General features: G+C 42.1%; 1 protein-coding gene across 4 annotated transcripts in view; it reads right to left on the reverse strand.

Annotated features, from left to right (window-relative positions):
• Positions 1 to 19,490, reverse strand: part of LOC108036903 (AF4/FMR2 family member lilli) — a 67,628-nt gene that overhangs the window by 9,072 nt on the left and 39,066 nt on the right. For 2 of the 4 annotated variants that reach the window (XM_017113290.3, XM_017113288.3), the window contains exons 4-7: positions 1,301 to 1,426; positions 899 to 1,230; positions 657 to 825; positions 171 to 365 (exon numbers count right to left, since the gene is read on the reverse strand). In XM_017113290.3, coding sequence (XP_016968779.1) covers positions 171 to 365; positions 657 to 825; positions 899 to 1,230; positions 1,301 to 1,426 — 822 coding nt within the window. The remainder of the gene's footprint in view (positions 1 to 170; positions 366 to 656; positions 826 to 898; positions 1,231 to 1,300; positions 1,427 to 19,490) is intronic. The other 2 variants (XM_050887855.1, XM_050887854.1) reach the window with 1 other exon arrangement.

Here is a 19,490-nt window from a genome sequence, read left to right on the forward strand (position 1 = left end):
AGTAGGTTTTGTTGGGATTGTTACAGAAATTCTTCAGAAATAATAAATGTCCTACTGTAACCATAAAAACTTTCTGAGCCAAAGAAAGAACAATTTCTCAATTAAAAAAATAACGATCTGAAAATATTTTTTCTCTGTGTACTTTCTGGAGTCCAGATTTCGGGCTTTACCTGGTAGGGAGTTTGGTTGGCAAAGTTCTGGGCGCCGCGCTGGGCGCCGCGAAAGAGAAGCATTCTAGCACAAGCCTCTTGGTTGTTAACAGCGCACACATGCAGCGGACTATTGCCGGACGCATTGCGGCCGTCCATGTCAGCACCGTAGAACAGCAGGTGTTCCAGGTGCTGGACCAGGCCGTGCCGACAGGCCTGCGGATGGAGCGATCAACCGCGTGATCGGGAGACAGCCAAAGGATGCGGCAGAGATGCAAATGCCAACCCGCGGGTTACAAAGTATTAGCAAGCGAATTTGTTTTGTTTTTTGGTTTTTGTTTATAGAGTTAGACAAGAAGAGTTCCAGAAAGAAGAAAGAGAGAGAGAATTCGATCATTAATTGGCGTTCAACGGTTTGGGCCAACACCATTTCACCGGGGACTGGCTCGGGGTCAAAGCAGTTGCTGTTACGGGTCGCCAGGAGTGCAAGGACCGCCACCGACTCACCTGGTGAACCTCGTTCCAGCCCTGGCTGTCCTGGATGCCCAGCGTGGCATGGTCGTGCAGCAGGCTCTCTGTGATCTTGGCCTCGCACTTCCTGGTGATGGAGATGTACAGCGGGGTGATGCCACGTCCATCCCGGTAGTTTGGCGAAGCGCCCAGTTCGAGGAGAGTGCTGGGTGAACGAAAATCACATCATTAGCATCATAAAGATCTCCTTATAACCTCTTTAAAAGACACCCTCTCACCTGACCGCCTCCAGGGAATCGTGCTCCACAGCCCTATGCAGAGCCGTGGTTCCATCCTTGGTCCTGTAATCCAACAGGGCTCCACCGTTGACCAGGGCGATGAGCAGCTTGTTCGGCTTCTTGGCCCCGGTGGCCACTGTCAGCGGAGTGTCGCCGCTCTCCGAGCAGTGGAAGTTGGGATCCAGGCCCTTGGCACACATCTTGGCTATCTTCTCCACATGCCCGCCATTGATGCATTCCAGAAAACGCCGCAGATTGGCCCGCGTGTGTAGGGCCTTCAGCTGGCGCTCATCCAGGGTCAGCATTTTGTATACCCGCCTCTTGTACTTGAGCTGCAGTTTCGGGGAAAAAAGTAATAAATAGGGGGAAAACGCGGAGGAATTAGTAGCAGAAAAAACTCACCTCCAAGTATCCCACGGGTCCGTTGAAGGGATAATCGCCCAGGCGGCGCTCTTCATCCAGGAATTTCCCCGCCTTGCCATTAGCAGGTGGGGCGAACAGGCCATAGTTGAAGCTCTCCTTCAGTTCCTGGAAAACAAAAAACAAGTGGGTGGGAAGCTTTTAAGTACGTGTGTGTACGCTGCTGAATCAGGTGCTCCATTGACGTGCTCAAGTCGTGCGAGTCCTACAAAAGACTTCCGGCCTAGCAATTGCTGAACTTCCTCTTTGTGCTTGTGTAGCACTGGGAGAAGAAACTGATACAATCTGCGAATCTTAAACGTTTCTTGGGATAAGAAGAACATAACAAACCTTCAAGAAATTTCTATCATTTGTACTTGCAAAATTATGTTATTAAGGCACTTAAAAGTCTTTCAATCTCAATTTAATCTCAACGTTTTAAAAAACAAAATAAAGACTGATTTTATGTGCATTTCAAAAGCTCTCATATACAAAGACGTGAATTTAAGAACCTTTCCTCTCGAATAAGTAAGACAAATTCTCAAAATAAGAACATTTTATCTTGAATTTGGTCCGCTCTCAATATTACTAAATGTATAAAGTATAAATTAATGTTTTTTGTCTAATTTTAAAATTTTTTTTTTTACTGCTGTGTACAAATTTCTACAGGTGTATGTCCTTTACAATGTCCTCGCTAATGAGCGCGTGACTGCAGCGAGAACTACAGGACCACCAACATCAGCATCCAGGACCCAACAGACATTCTGGCATTCATAATTTACCGCTGCCTTTAAGTGGCAATTTCTTGTTTTAATTAAACAAAAAAAGGGTACCCCCCTTTTTGCCACCCCGGAAAAGTTGGTCTATGGTGATGCACAGCACAGACTCCCAGAAAATGTCTCGAGTGTACGTACAACGGGTTTGACATTGCCGCTGCATTAATTATGCAAAGTGCGTGTGTGCACACATGAGCCAGTGTGTTGCTTACCGCTTTTCCGTGTTCCATTTGCCCTTACTCCCCACGCCCTTAAGTGCCTCCGAAGGCAGCTCCATGCTGGCCCATAATGTGCCAAATGTTGCCATTAAAGTGAACAGTTCGCCTTGGAGCCGTGGCCGGGGTGTCAGCCAGATGTGAGGTAAATGGGTGGAGTGGTTGGGGAAAACGGTATAGCAGGCATGGGACAGGCACTTCCCCCAATTAACTATGATAATGTATTGTCTTACAAGTTGGAAGTTTCGTCAAAGGGGTTTTGGATCATAGAGAGGTGGGGTAAGGTTATATTCAATACAAAACCCTAGAACACTTAATATGGGGCGTATAATTTTCTTTGATATCTAAAAGTCTGAGCATTGGTTCTTTAACTCGTAATAAAATTTAAATACAAACACCAACAAGTTAGGGCTTATTTGCATAGAGCCAGGCAATATCTGAATGCTATTCCGGCTACATGCACTTTTTCTTTCCAGTCACGTTTCCGAGACTTTGTTTATATAGTTGGAGCCCCGGTTTCAAATGCAGGCAGTAGCAGCAGCAGCAGGAGCATCCCTTCTTCGTGAAGCCACCCACCCCTGGGCACATAAATTTCAACCACACAAACTAACACGCCCCCAAGCAGCAGTTACTCCCCCACTCTTCATATTTCCCATCCCCAACTCCGTCTGAAAACAACAAAACACGTTAACGGCTGTGCGCCAAATGGATTTTATGGCGCCACCCTCTACCTTCTGCCCTGTGGACCGCTCCCATTCCGAGGGATTCTCCCACAACCCTCATCCTCCGGCACCCTGGGTCTCAGTTACAGTCTCAGTCATGCACATGCAAATTGCAGACACGTCGCTGGCCTAGACCCCAACAAAAACAGGGAAGGGAGGGATGACCTGTGGGACCGAAGTCGGAAATACCCTATGAAAGAATAATAGTTGGGGATTACAAAACTTACAAATATTAGTTCTGCTCACTTATAGTATGTACTTCTACCTAAGAAGTAGTATTGAAATATTATCTTATCCCAGCATAGGATAAATATTATGTGCAAATTTTATTTTAAATTATTTAGTTGCAGTTAAGTAATACCACATTGCATTAAAATATTTCTAGAGAATACCTAATCTATTTTCTTTTTAAGAGGTCCAAAAACATCTATCCAAGGTTAAATTACCCCCAGCAAGGGTATGCGAAATCAGAAGGGGCAGAAAGGCATTCCCACTTCGGGTTTTGGGGGTTGCCCTTCTGCCCGTGGGGTCTGCTCAAAGTCAAGTTGTTTGCGCAAATTGCATTTTTATGAGTTTTGATTTCGATTTTCCAATCCGTAAGACGGCTCATAAAGAACGGCGTCGACATTCGGTGGGGATTACGAAAAGGGGCGAGAAAAGGGGGCCAGTGGATGCTGTTCGGAAAAGTAATTTAGAACTTGCGCACACTTTTTGGCTTTAAAGCACTTTTCAAACTGTTTTTGCTCATTTTGGGGTTTTTGCCGCGCCACTATGTTGGCTGCTGCTGCCGCCGCTGCTACTGCTGTACCGGTGGCCATAAATTCAGTTCGGCTGCAACAAAGTGGAGCAGGCGGAATGTGTATTCGACATATTCGGTTGTATTTTTGTGGCAGCGCCGCGAGGGGCAGGTTTTTTGGCGAGGCACTGGGGGACGGGCTCCGCGGGAATAATTCAATTCAATTTAGCAGCAATTTCGAACCTACTTAGTCGCACAGTTGGAGAGCCACTAGAGCGCCCGGCACTCGCTCGAGTGTCAAGCTCAGATGCGAGAACCCAAGTAAATGTCAATGCAATGGGCACTGGTAATGGTACTGAGCGCTGTGCACTTGCTGCCAGCAAACAAGCGACTTCCTGTTCCAATAAGAAACACTCGCAAGACCCCCGAGGCGACTGGGGCAACAACAATGCGACCAGCGACAAAAGACATCATTGATAAATTGTCAAACAGTAGTTGCTGATGCCGTCTGGTTGCTGCATTTGTTGCAATTGTCTTCTTGTTGATTGAAAGCAAAACGAGAGGGAAACAGCGGCAGGTAAGCGTAAACAGTGCCAGCAAAAAGTAAATAGCCAGTCCGATGGACTGGACAGCCTCCAAGCGTGGAAGTGGGTCGCCGACCATCTGTTGTTTTTCTACACAGTGCGATGTTTTTTCTCCTATTTTAAAATTGAAGCTAAGGCTGGAAATGCATTTAAACTAGATACAATCTTGGTTGGGTAAAGGAAATTGAAAATCTTTAATATTCCAATAAATATGTAATACCCAAAAGCTATCTTTTCTACAGTCAAACACTGATTTTATTGATATAATACAAGAGCATTTTGTAGTTTTAAGCTAAACAGGGTTGTTTTAGTAAATGAAAGGAAAAGATAACCATTTAAGAAATATATATAAAAGAAAATGTATAAAGATTAAAATATGGTTAAGGTGTCAAAACATTTCTTCATTGATAATTAAAAAAAAGAGGAAGTCCGCGCGTGCCTTAAGATATATTACAAACTCTAAATAATATTAAATATGTTAGAAACTATGAAATAATAATGCTGAGATCTTTCGTAAAGCCCAAACTATCTCAATTTTTCCCGTGTAGCTGCAATCTTGTTCTATTGCCGCAATTAAAGTCGCAACTAGTTCGAAGTTTTGCAGTCCGAAGCTTTCAGTTCGCCACTAAAGTCACGGCTTGGATTTGTTTGGGTTTTTGAATTTTTGGCTTTTTTGGCCCCTTCCACGGAAAACTCGGTAGCTTTGGCGGGCTCTATGCATTTATGGTCTCATTAGTGTCAGCAAATTCAGTGCGCCTTTTATTATTAAGCATTTGTTTTTGCTTGAGTTTGGCATTTTGACAAAGCACAGGTACAGTTTGGCAGCCACTGGGCCTGCGACTCCCACTCAGAGGCATCGAATAACCAAAGATCTGAGCCAAATGAGTTGACAAAGCAGCAAAGTGATAACGGAAGCAGCAGAAAAAGGGCATAGCCAGAACAAAGATGCTGCACCATGGGACAAACTTGAGAAATTTTAAGCAAATACCTTCATTCCCTAAGTCGCCTCTAATGGTTTGAAATTACCAAGCAAATATTTACTCATTCAAATCTGCTTTCTAGTAATTTCCCCCTGAATTCCGGTAGAGAGTTCTAGTTTCGCATAATGCCACCTTGGATCTGTTTCACTTTTTAAAGCAAATATTTACACACATGCGCCAATATTGAGCAAACAATCCATTTGCTGGGCAAATATGGGCTTTCTAGAGCACACTAGCTGCGTCAGGCCTTGTGAATCATTTGCCAACTTCCTGCTCATTAGCTGCTAAAAGAATTAGTCCCCAATTGTTTCGACCTAATGCTAAATTCAAATTTCCCTCGTCTTTGGCCATTGTGCCTGCATCTTGGGCTCGTTCTGTGCTCTTTGTTGTGGAAGAATCTCCGATTCCGCTGATGGCCGGTCTTCTCAAGTTGCAGCCCAAGAGGCTTCAACATCAATTTATGTAATCTGCCAACTCGCACACACAGAAACAAGGAGACCTGGGCTCTGGGCTCAGCGTTCTCTGTTCTGGGTCTGGAGCTGGACTTGGACCTGGACCTGGACTTGGTCACATCATCTTATAAATTTAGCTCGTTTGCCGAAAGGGAGCAGAAGGCAGCAGAAGATGGGAAGATGCCTGTGGTTAACCGCAGAGCCACTTTGAATCGCAGTTTGGAGCCTCGAACAATGCCGCCCGACCGTCGCAAACTTGAATAGCACACTGGTAACTATATTTTCTACAAAACTAGATCTTTGGATAGGTTCCTAAGATTTTTAATTGATTTTTTCTATGAAATCAATGGCAACAAACTAAGAAATGGTTCTGTATTTTCAAGTTTGTAAGGATTTTAATCTGGTTTTGTGTTTGTACGAATTGATTTCCTAATAAATATTAAATCTTATATCCATTTCTCTCAGTGTTCTCAGCAGAAGATGCGTTCTGAAAACTGGTTTCCAGCCGCGGTTTCTGTTCGACATTCGCATTCCTATCGCCCGAGTTCGAGTGTTTGGTAATTTTGCGGAGCTGAACTTGGTTTGGTTTCGAGTTCGGTTTGTTTGCCCTTACAGATCAGATGAGCCTCCTCCCAACCCTTTCCCCCTGGATACCTCCTCTGTGACACTTGGTTAATTCGGAGCTTATTAATTTATGCGTGCATTGACAACGGATTGCGGTAATTAATTTCAAGTTGATTGCCTTCTGAGGCGCAGTTCAATTTATCACGATTGTGTTGTGAACCCAATACCTGGTTTATTCATATCTGAATCATTGCATTTGTCCCTTGCACAGGGGAAAATGAAAGACACTTAAAAATGTTTACTTATTTTTGTTGCAGCTTAACTTTTTGATACTTGAGAGCCCTTTTCTCTCTGTACCCAGATCGGATGGCTCCTCCTTTTCCCGGCATGAGGTCAATGACGTGTCTTCCGCCTGCAGCCATTCGAGCCGCCTCAAAGTCAAAGTCAAAGCCATTCAGCAACAGAAAGTTTACAAGCCGACTCATCCCGAACCATCCCATTTGCAGGCCGCCCTGCCCGGAACCCTGAGGATTGCTCTGTATCTTCCTGCTCCCCGTTCGCTTATCATATAAGTAGTAGTCAGCGGAGCAGGAAGGGACCGGAGTTGGGGAAACTCTGCTTCGAAACTAGTTTCGTTTGGCTAGATTTTCGTGGGCAAAGGCTGTGAGCTGCTGCTCCTGCTGGCTGCCTCCTTTTTTAGGTGTCCGTCCGAGATGTTTGTCTTGTCATGCCCACCTACAGCATCAGAATCGGTTCTAGCCAGCTTTGCCAAGCCAAATGCACAAAACAAAAATTGGTTACACTTCATACTTGAAAGCAACTTTATAGCTCAAAGCTGGGACTAAAAGCTTAATGAAGATGGGTTACAGCTACGGTTAGAACTAGATTATAAATGATGAAAGTTCCGTTTAGAATAAGATAATTAACAATGAATGTTAGGCTAACGTATTATACTAAAGTGTTTTATTTAAATTTTTTAAATTGTTTTATAACAAACTTTGATATGTATAAATTTGCCTGGTAATGAGATAATTCGATGTGAGATATATCTCAATTTTTGCAAGTGAAACCAGGGAACTGATGCGAAAAGTTCTCGCTGAGGCGTGGAAGAAAGTGTTGATGTTGAAGACTTCTTTCGAGGCCTCCAATTCATCGCATCGAATCCAGCCCACCGAACATTTATCAGAGTCAAGTGCATTGAACTTGCATTCGCCGACATGAAATTTATTTGCCCACCGGGGGCGTGGCAGCGGCGGCGCAACGCCCATCAGCCAAGCCATTCATATTCTTTACACCCAGATGCATTTGGACAAACAGTCGGGAGTCGCTTGGGGGGTTGGAGAGCTATCTCCGGGGACAAAAGGACATTGACAGCAAGCGTCGTAAGGTGAACTAAAACTGCACACAAAAAAGGAGAAAAGGGACAAAATATATATGAGAATTTGCAGAAATGTAGTGGCAGGCTAAAAAGGATGTGGACAAGCTCATGATGATGCCACACAAAAAAGAAGCAACCGGGAGGGGTAAGAGCAGCATTAAACTTGCGAGTGCAGGTGACAGGCATTTGCAATAAAGCTGCTATCTGCAAAATGCCAGGAGCGGAACGAGGCAAGGCATGCCACCTGGAGGAAGAGAAAGGAGACCTTTCAGAGATTAACCGTTGACAATGTTGCACGGAATGCGGCAGTCCGTCCGAAAAGCGAGCTTAAGAGCGGCAGCAGAGGCAGCATGACAGAACCATGTTGCCAAGAAATGTCCCCGTCGGTGGCACATGCCCCATCTGGCGGGCTAAGTGCCGCGCGGCGGGGTTTTCCGGGCGTTTGGGGGAAATGCCTTCCCAAAGAACCTCCTCCCTGGCCGCACACAGTTTGACAGGGACTGGAATGGAAACAAAAATTTCCCAAAGCATAGCAATAAAAGTTATTTGGCTCTTGTATGTGTTACCCAAAAGTTTAGTTTATTTAATGGTTTTGAGAGATTTGGTCTACTGCTACATAAAATACTTTCAAAATTCGAGCAGCTCGCTTGGTAACTATAAAATAAGTTATATAGTGTTTTGAAAAAACTTTTTTCGGTTAGTACCTTTAAGGAGTTCAACGACAAATAAATTTCCAACCAACCTATGATGAAGTATCTTATCCTTCGCAAAAAAATTTCATTAAATTTTGACCAAGCTAGTGAAGTTAGCTTAATCGAATTGCGTTCTTTTAATTGCAAATTTTATTGAATTTTAAAATAAGTTCACAGAGTTCTCATGCTCCTCTAACCTTTCATTAAATTCCCTTTTCGCCTCCCTTTAACTAGAATATCACTTTACATTCAATCTTTTCCAAACTAATGCAGTTAGCCTAAACAAATTTCCAAGGGAGACTGCACCAGAAGGGAAAATCAATATTTACATAGACACAAGACCCCAGACAACAACGACTACGGCAAACAAACAAACAAGAACAAGCCAAGGCAGACATTAAAAACAAAAACACAGGCCAACAACAGGCATACATCCCAAGTACGTACGGATATATGGGATATATTCATACGTGTCTGGCGATTATGACTGCCTCCGAGAGGAGCTCCCTTTTTCGTTGGGAGACTGGAGAAACCCGAGTCCCCATCTCGCCATGTCTAGGCTTGAGTCCAAGCAGCGAAACATGCGACAAATTTCCGAGGGGGAAACCCAAGAGTACAGGGTCTTCCAAGGTATTTTTTCGTTTCGGGGTTAAAGAACGGTGGAAATGCTTTCAGCATTTTCATATTCATCCGCACGATGAGAGATGAGGAGAGGCGAGGGGGAAAACATGCGGCTGCATGGAAAACCAACAAAACAAAATATAAATAAAGGGGTAGGGGAATAAAAACCAAGACGAAGTCAGGATACACTTGGTTAGATGTGGGGGGAAGGAAAGGTATCTTTCAAGGTCTTAAAAAAAACATTTGTAAGAACTTTGCATACTTCTATTTTCCGGAAGAAATAGTTTAATATATTAGTTTAATATTACCCGGAGTAAAAATAAATAAATAATCTTTCTAGGACTAAGAAAAGTTATTCTTAAAACCTTTAAAAAAAATAAGGACATTTAAGTATCAGAAAAAACTAGTTTATTGTTCTATAAGATGACATGAATATATGGAAAAAATTAACTTTTCTAAGCACTCTACATGAGTTCTATTTTCCCTGTTTTTCGTAAGAACATTGCCAGGGTTCACTATTTTCTTGGGAAAGCAACCCCCAGTCACGAACTAAGCACAGAGAAATTCCAGCCACAAGGGTAGCTGCAGAAATTTCAGCAAATATCTGGCAGGAAGGAAAACCCCCAAAGCGCTTTTCCAGCTGAACGAGAGAGTGCATTGGCATTTGGCTTTGCGAGATAGGAAGGTACGGGGATGCCTTTGCTGGCCAGCAAAAACTAGCCAGTGAAAGGTATCCCAGCCAGAGAGGCCCCTGGATTGGCCATTTCCATTTCTGTGTCAAAGTCATTCCACTGGACAATGTAGAACAATAAAGTGCGCCACCAAACGACACACGACACACGGGAAATCCAACAGAACGAGGGGCACACCATAATGATGATAATGATGCCAGCGATCGGGAGTCGAGGAGGAGCCGCAGAGTCGCGGAGTTGGAGAGACATGCGCGACGTGTCCGACGATTCTTTCACTGGCCATTTGCTGAGCACTCGAATTGCTAATCGATTCGCTGCCAAACGTGCCCCATGCTTAACCGTACTTAGGCGATCCGATCCGTGATCGAGGCGGATCAATGGATCCGATCCATCGGCTGCAGTGGAAGCCAAGCCAATGCCATTCCCCCATTGGTTCTGGCCACTTTCTTTCTTGGCTTATTTATGTCAGCGAGCGGAGTTCTGAGCAGTTCTCTTCTCCGTTTACTTTGCGGGGATTACTTGAGCAAACCTTTACCGTTCTCGGTCATGCATAAGCAGGGTAATTTTGGCCATTAAATTAATTATGGCCAACTGTGCAGGAAGCATTCGGAGAGCTCTGTGGGAAAAACCCACCCAATTTGCTTTGCTTAGGAAGGAGTAGGGGCGGGCAAAAGCTAAGCCACCCTTGAAAAAAGCAAATGAAAATGATACATTTCACTGCGTAAATAGGAAAAGCGAAATCCTTAAGGAATTTTCTTTATAGTTTTGGGGGTGGCTAAGCTGCAAAGGTTGTCTGATGACAAACCTTGGAAAATTCGATTTATTTAGGCAAGGAATTTTCATTTAAAGCTGGGTGAAATGTAACAATAGTTGGCGTGCACCGAACTACATTTGATAAGGTTTTTAGAAGACATTAGGATAATGGTCCAAATGTTATTAGGATTACTAATGGTATTGCATTATTACAGCCTGTAGGATAGCTATTTTATTATTAGGGATCTCCCGCAGAATGTCTCAAAAAGGTTAACTTTCTGGTTCTTACTCTCCAATACAATATTTAACATAAAACATTAGTTATTACAAATGAGGAACTGCGACCTCACAAATATTATGAATATATAAATTCCGTTGACTTTAAGTACAAAACTACCATTTTTCTTCTATTTTATTCACCAGCAATATATATATATATATATTTATATAAATTTTATTTTGTCTATACACTTTACACTTCCCTTTTTATTTGCACATCCTTACGTACCTAAGTCACTTTGACCTCTTTTTTAGACTATGCTTGGGGACCTAAAAAAGAAGACCGCTCTTTGGGACCGCTGGACATGCTGGCAGCCATTTGCCCAATCAATGCAACACCGGGCGGACAACGGACAACGGACGCTTGGACAGCGGACTGTTGGCCAACGGACAGTGGCTAACTGCAAACAAGTTGGCAAACAAACTTCCGTCTCAGTGCGCTCCAACACTCCAACAATCGCAGAGACTCCAACACGCCGATGCTGACTGATGCCACTCAGTGCTGGCAGCTTATGGTGACCCAAATAGACTGCCATCGGTCAACTGGCAGCCAAACGCCAGAGGAAAGAAAGCGCAGCGCATAGGCACACTGTAGTCAGTGGATACAGATACAGATACCGAGATACATCGACATGGACGGATACAGTCGGCGAGGGGCAGCCATTAGCTGAGTGGCTGGCTGGGTGATGTCCAACGGTGGAAGTCAACCTCGGGTGACAGCTTGGGGGCCGAGCCCTTCGAGACGGCATCAAATGATCAAAAGCCGATCAGAGAAGATCAGTTCGAGACAAATGAGACCTTTGCATTGGTATCGTATTTGCAGGAAGGCTTTAAAATAATATTGTTTTGCATTACAAAACATTGTCATTTTTGACAAAGGAAATACAATTTTATATTTAAATACTAACGTTTTCTTTTTTGTTAGATTAGGTAAAGAATAAAAAAAAATCCTACTGAAAACCTTTTAGAAAATTATAAATCGCATGAGTAGAATGCCATTATAACAATATTGTTTTAAAACTGTTAGTTCTCTGTTTATTCTATTGAAAAATGATACACAGATTTAACATGGAGCATAGGAAATATTTTTTTAACACAAAAGTATACTAAGTAAAATATTTCTTACTTGTTAGAGGAGATTAAGATTAAAAACTAAACCAAAGAAATCCCATTAATTTCATTATAGGTGTACACAATTAAGATAGATCAGTATTAAAAGCTTATTCCAGTGCAAATAAACCATTGGTCTACTTTGATCTACCCCACATTACTTTCCAGCCCAAGCAATTAAGTATACGCAGCGTGCGCAATCTTTTAGCAGGGCAATTAACGCCAAGCATGTGGCATGTGGCAGCTGGAAACTCACTTCATATCGGTGCAGTTCATAAACAAACCCGCCAAAAAACGCTTTGAGTTCCCGGCAAATGCAACTGCAACTGCAATTTCAGTTTCAGGTGTGAATAAAAAAAACCGCCAAAGAGGCAAAAATATTTTTAGGCTCTGCAAACATACAGAAACCGAATGGCTGATAAAATCCAGCTGCCTGGCCAAGTGTGAAAATGGCCCCAACCAGCTGGTCAGCGATTAGGATTTTTGTGTATTTTCCTAGTTCTGCCAGTACAGCAGGGCCCAAGCCATGTTCCTTTGTGTTCTGTGAGGCGGATTGTCTCAATCTGAATTTTTGTGGGACTCTTTTCCATTTTCTAGTGGCTGCAACTTAGCGGTTAACGGAGGCAAAAGGGTGCCCACAAATGGTAAGAGCAACTCGAATGCGAAAATTTATGCAGCCATGGAGCTAAAGTTGCAGCTGCCACGGCAAAAAAAAAGGAAAAAACTTTTCTTGGCCGCTGGAAAAAACTGACCGCAGCCATATTTGACAACGGAACGTGCTCTGGCAGTCTTGAGCCCCTGTTCTTGGTCCCATTCTCGTCCCCAATCCCACTGCCCACTCGGCGATCTTGGTTTAAATCAATCTCTGGACTTTGGCTGCGGTCTCGTTGGCCCTTTATTTACGGTTCAGTGATTTCCTTAGAGGTGAACGGGACACAAATTGCATCTAATGATGACTTTGTTTCACCTGAAAATGGAGCAGTATGCCCGGGAATGCGAGCTCCCCCTGTTTTTGGGTCAACATCGCTCGACGGCCGAGTGGCACTTGTAATTAGGGAACATTTCGCGATTGGGCTTGGGCCATAAACATGTGGCCAGACACTTGAGCTATCAGCTGGCCATCGAATCCACGAAGGATTCAGAGACCGACAGCCAAGTGTTTGGAGTGAGGACTGTGGTGTGTGGTGTGTGGAGTCCGGAGTCTGGAGCCACAACAAACAAGCCGAAGTGCTGGAAAAATGCTGCCAATTGCCAGGCACGAAATCTCACAGCTCGTAAATCGATGGCAGTTCCCTCCAGAGAAGGGGACACATGTGCACAGTGGAAAATGTCTTTACATAGTAAAATATATGTTAGGCACTTTTAACAATCTTCACTTATTTAACAAAAAGTATAGTATTCAACAGATTTAAATAGTAGACTTTGGTTACAAAGTAGAATTTAGGCAAAAAAAAGAGTTACTATATTTGAAAAAAATACAGGTATATAAGTGATGTAAATGTCATAGTTCTTTGAGGTCAAACTCAATTTATGGCTCATATATTATAGTTTTACGTTTCTTAAAAAGTGATAAATAAAATAAATCTTAAGATGGTATGGTATTTCTCCTATTTATGAAAAATGAACCTCGACTTTTTCATAACTGGATTCAAAGTACTTATATTATTTTCCAGTGCAGACAAACCCAACTGTATGTTTTGGGGCGTCGCCTGGCGCGCGAATTATGCCACCAACGAGCAGGCAAATGGGAAATCTTTTTCGGCTTACTTCGCTTGTTTGCGCCCTCCAACCGCGCGCCCCTTGGCACTCGGCATTCTGCACTCTACTTTCTGCCAAATTGCAATTGGAGACTCTGGCAGTTGCGGCGCGAAGCTAGGAACTTGCAACCGCCGATGCTGCACGTGCGCCGTATCAGAAACGAGTTTTTGCTACTTTAATTTGGCCAGCCGCACGGTATCCAAAAAGATAACTGCTGGCAGGCTGGAAAAGCTGCAAAGCCGTGCTGAAGGACATTTAGTGTCTATGGCAAATGAGGCGGAAAAACTGCGAGAAAACAGAAATTGCCGCAAACCGAAGCCAGCAAAGGAAAGGTAGTGGAGAAAAGGCAAGGTAGATACCGCAAGAAAAGTCCAATAGGGAGATAAAATCTAACTGAAGGTTGAGTCTGGGTAATACCTCTCATGAAAGTAACAAAAAAAAATCAAATTAAATATTCTTAATTTCTTTAAAATTTGTATCACAAAAACATTAAAATACTTTGTAAATAAAATAGGAATCAAATGTATTAATGTATTATACAAAATGCAAACTACAGAACTGAGTAACCCCAAGAAGTAGTTACCTTCTATAGGGAAATGCCTTGCCGTGGATGCTGCAAAGAGAAAAAATGGCAAAGGCAAACTGTTTGGAAAATTGTATCGAAATATCTGCGGCTTGTTTGAGTCTGACTTGCAGGCTGTGTTCTCCTCTCCTTCGGCCAAAGTCAATTTTACAAGCAATGAACTCGAGATATTTTCTGCGATCCCCGTTCTGCCCCCGCCCCTTGAGTTTGAGTACATTTCGCTGCGAGCATTTTGCTGGCGTCAAAAGTTCTTTTCTGTGGCGTTAGTTTCAACTAGGGCCGGGCACGCCCACTAAATTGCCAGCATATTTGCTGCCAAAGAGATGGGAAGCAGGCCGTACTTACTAGCCCCCTTCCCGTCGCCGCCCCTGTCGCTTTGGCAGTGCGTTAAAATAGCTCAAGTGGCTGCAGCTAAGCGATGGGAGGAGGCGGACGAGAAAGGGGCGTGGCAGCGGTGGACGGGGCATTCAACCTGGTGCACACACTTATGTGCCTTTGGCACAGTTATGCCTGCACTGGGAACAAATCAATAGTCAATAACAAGTAAAATCCTAAATCATCTATAGCTGTATTTAATGATCAATACGTTTCCGTTGAAACATTCCAGTTTTAAGTACTTGTATCTTGATAATAGAACTGACATTTTTTACAATACCTAAGCAAATATGTGTTTCTTTCATGATCTTATTATTTTGTGGCCTAAAATGATCCATTTTTTATAAAGCTGTTAATAAGTATGTTTTAGTTCATATGAATTTAAATATGACTTACTTTAAAACTCGACAAACAGCTTTACGTAAGTCCCACTATACTCACTAGTATTTACTTTACTTTTATAAGTTTTTAATCTTGTATATGCGTTCTTCACAATGAATGAAGAGCAGCTTTAATAAAATAAAAATATATCTCCTTGAATACAAACCACTTCTCCCATTTCAGTTGCACTACTATTTTATACACACTCTAATTAATATCCCATAAAAAGCAAGTATCGCATTCCCAAAATCCTAATTATATCTCATAAGTACTAAGTACCAAATACTTAATCGTTTTCCTCTGTGTGGGCACAGCCATTCTTTAAAGGCAGCGTCTGCATTTGGACATGAGCTGCCGAGGAACTCAGGCACCTTCTCAACCGAACTCAACTCGACTGGACTCGCACCAATTGAGCTGTGATTTAAGTACACCATAAACGGTGAAGTGCGAGATTGAGATACTCGGCACTTGGACTTCGATCTTGAATACGGGTTTCTTACCTGCAACGATACGGAAGGAGAGAGAAGAGGAATAAGTTCGGTTTGCTCAATAATGGCTAATCGTTAGTAATATGGGAGCCCCACAACAATGCTGGTACTTCGAGCACCCACACCTCCCCATTTCAGATCATCATCGTAATTATGATATCCGTTATGGACCCGGTTCGAGGGTTTACCACCCGCTTCAGTGCTGAATTCATATAAACATTCTACATTCGCTTTAAAACAAATTGACGCAAACTAATGAACATAATCTGAGGCCACACATACACACGGCCACCGGAAGTGCTTCATTGTTCGGCGTTGGGGCGTCGGAAATTGAAAAGCAACCCAAAACCAACATCAAATTTAAATTTGCAAAAAAAGAAAAGGGAAGCAAGTAGAACAACATAAAAGTGCCATTAAAAATTTAGTTAGAGGGCAGCTCACCCAGAATGGCACACACATGAGGAGGAAATTACATTTATGCGAGTGTTTTTTGTGAGTTTTTTGGAATTGAACTTGCGTTGGGTTCAATTTGCCTGCAACACTTGAGCGCCCCCAAAAATGCTTTAAACTTTCCGCACTGTTAAGAGCGGTGGTTCGTCACCTCGTTTGTTGGTTTTTAGCGATTATTTTATTTATACTTTAGTTTAGAAGCCGACCTTTCAATTTTGTAAACATTTAAGAGGTTAACTCACAGGTTGAAACCTTGACCACATGGTTTTTACTAACAGTGCTTGGTAACTTCAGTGTTTTTATATTCCAAGCAATTAGTTGGTTTAGCATAATATTATGGTGTTCCAAACAGAACCTGTAATAGAGTTTAAGCTATAATCAATTTTAAAACGCCAACTTGAATGCCTATTTTATGGGACTAATAATATCAGTTTTCAGCACAGCAAAAAAAAGAAAATAATTATTTAAATTTAAAGTAAGGAATAAAAAAAAAACGTGGCTTATGATTATGTTTGTAACTATTATCACACGTATTTAACTTGATTTTCCAGCTACATATGCTTACAGTTTTAAAGGAACTGTAACTAACGTTTTTGTTTACTTTCTGCAATTATTTCTGGCTTTCATTTGTTGACAGTTTCACTGCCTGTTGGAGCTACTTTTTTCGTTTAAATCAAATTGCCTCAATTACTTCTGGCTTTTGTCCGAACTGTAGCACTCCCCCATGGATTTTTTTGTTGTTCCGCTGTTATTGTTCAACTCAATTACCCGGCTTTATGCAACTTTCATTGATACATGAAGCGATTAAAGCGGCGAAACAAATATACAATTTCACAGTCAAGGTCGCTTAGAGGGCGACTTACACAATTCGATTTGTCGGCCGATACTCATACATGTTGATACATTTAAGTTGGTTGAACCGTTTAATTTTTAGCCGAATAATATAGCCATAAAAAAATTAACAAAGAAACAAAGCCGTGTTTTTGTCCGCTCTATCTCCTCAAAAAATTAACAACCCTCCGCAAAAACAGCATAATAAATGGGTATTATGAACGAGAATCCCGGATTCACATGGAAATAAAAATAAAGCAAACAGTCAAAAAGTTTCTCCAAAATATTTGGCCTTTTTGTTTGGCTTTGCAAGTTTGTAAATTATTTGTTTGTCTGCCGATAAAATGTCAGAAATTTTGTTGAAAATATTTTGTGGTTTCAGTCTGTTCACGATAATGTAATCGAGAACTGTCCGCAGGCTAAAAAAAGAAAAATAGAAAAAAGAAACCACTCACAGTGGTCATGGATACGTACGTATCCATTGGATGCCTCTGTGCCCCGCCTCGTCCCTATTTATTATCTCGTTTCTTGCTCCATTTGCAAATGCCTGAGGCGCCTTTTTCCTTTTTTTGCATTTTAATTGAATTACAAGGGAGGAGTTGGCACTCCAAAGGGGGTCGAGGTGCAGTGGGCTTATGGAAAACAGTTCCTGGTCGCGTGTGTTTGGGGGGCGGGGAATACATAGATGGCGAAAGAGGGGTCTCCCAGCCATAAATCTGTAACTGTTTGCTGTACTTGACACATTTCGTAGTTGCAACTGAAGTTGCCTCGTTGTCGCGCTGCAGGGAGAAACAGCGAAAAACGAGTGTTGCAACTTGCAACCAAATATTTGCGTAGGTGTTTGACCAACAACCGCTGCGGGTTTAGTGTCACTTAAAATTAAACTTAAACTTAAAAATTAATAAATATTTATTGCACCATGAAAGGAGAATGCGGTACGATAGTCGAAGATATAGATACCCTGAGTTGCAGTAAAATAAAATATATATTAACAATATATGGTAATATATTAAATTGCCAGATCTACTGTAAAAATTAACTACTTTAATGCCAATATTGTTTTTTAAAATTTTAGATGTTTATTTAAAAATTAATTTTCGTTTGTTTAAAGTCCAAACGTTATAACAAAATCATTTACTTCACTTTATCAAAAAAATTAAAAATTTTTAAAGCTTTTAAAAATGTAATAAATATAAAATATTTGTTTGATTGGTTAAACAATTTAAATTTAAATGATGTCTTTCATAAGAGGCCACTCAATAAAGTAAAGAAAGTAATATTTGCCATTCCGAACAATTAAACACCCCCTCAAGAGCTGCGAATATACATTATTCAAGGTATTACCCTTGCTTTTGGGCAAGTATTAATGAGTGCATTATAGCCAGCCACCAACCTTAAACCAAAAGGCCACCTGTGCCAATTATTCGCAGTGATTTCCCGAAGATACAAGTGTCGCCCGGCAGCCCAGCGTTTCGGATATGCGCATCAGATGCGAGTCAAACATTGCGGCGTGTAAATTTAATCAGCATTTATTTGTGTATCGATGGCATCGCAGTGCAGCAGGTCGCATATTACGCATACGCAGAGTGGTTGACCAAAGGCATTTCCATTTACCATTTCGTTGCCGTTCATCCAGCGTTGTCAGCGTTTGTTTATTTTGTTTCATGTTTAAATTTTTAATTTGTTTGGTATTTAATTAAATAAAGAAACGCCCGGAGCAGCGCCAAAATTAATGAAAACAAAACATTTTAATTAATAACGAGGAATATCTTGTTACCGGTAATGGCTGATGTTGTAGTCGCCTGTCATGCCGCATAACAATGTGCTCGCTTTATGCATGTAAACTTACATTTGAATACATATAATATATGGATGGCATTTTCATGTTTAGCCTACATACAATTTACATATCACGCATACCCAATGTAAGCCCGCGTGAGCAAGCCAAATGTCATAGAACTCTTTTTTATGTATTAAATTAAATTTAAGATTTTTTTTCACTCTTTATGATGGCTGCTGTGTTATGCTGAATTAAAGCAGGATATATTTGCATGCAACGCAGGGGATTCTCTAACATATATGACGTGACCTTTTACACATAGTATATAGACCCTAGACATATACACACATTGTTCCCAGGGCCATCAAATGGTTATAAAACTTTACCACTTCATTGTTCCCAGCTCCTTTGGCACCGCCACTTTATCCTAGGAGATGTAGAAAATTCAATCTCGGCGGAGGACTACTACAATCGAGTACTGAGGGAGCTCTCGCCATATCGACAGCATCTTTATTGCTGCGAACAATGGCTTCAGCTCGGCAGGAAGCTTTTCCCCTCCGAAAGGGAGAGGGATCGAAATTATCCGCAAAAGTATGTGACATTCTGGCGTTTTGCTAGGCGGCCAGAATGAATAATGCGCTTGGGGGGGTGGGCTAGGGGCTTCCCTTTGAAAAGTTCTCACCCAAATTAACGGTTCAATGGAGAGACACAAGGCCCCAGATAGAGACGCAGATGGGTCCTGCAACTGGGTCTCTATGCCACTTAAGTTGGGTGCCAGAGGGGAGGAGAGTGGCACCAAAGTCGCTGAAATGATGTCGTGCGTGCGCAAACTATGCGGCGTCATTAAATCTAACGAGCGTCTAGAGATTGGATGGGCCAAGGAGTACAAGGGGTTTTATATTTGCAGAATATATGTACGTACAAGTGCCAGGCGAAATGTCTAGATTTTGTAAGTTTTCGAGGCAGCGCCACAGTTTTCACAGTAGTAATTCC

Source organism: Drosophila biarmipes, chromosome 2R (genome assembly GCF_025231255.1).
Source record: "Drosophila biarmipes strain raj3 chromosome 2R, RU_DBia_V1.1, whole genome shotgun sequence".
Taxonomy (NCBI): domain Eukaryota; kingdom Metazoa; phylum Arthropoda; class Insecta; order Diptera; family Drosophilidae; genus Drosophila; species Drosophila biarmipes.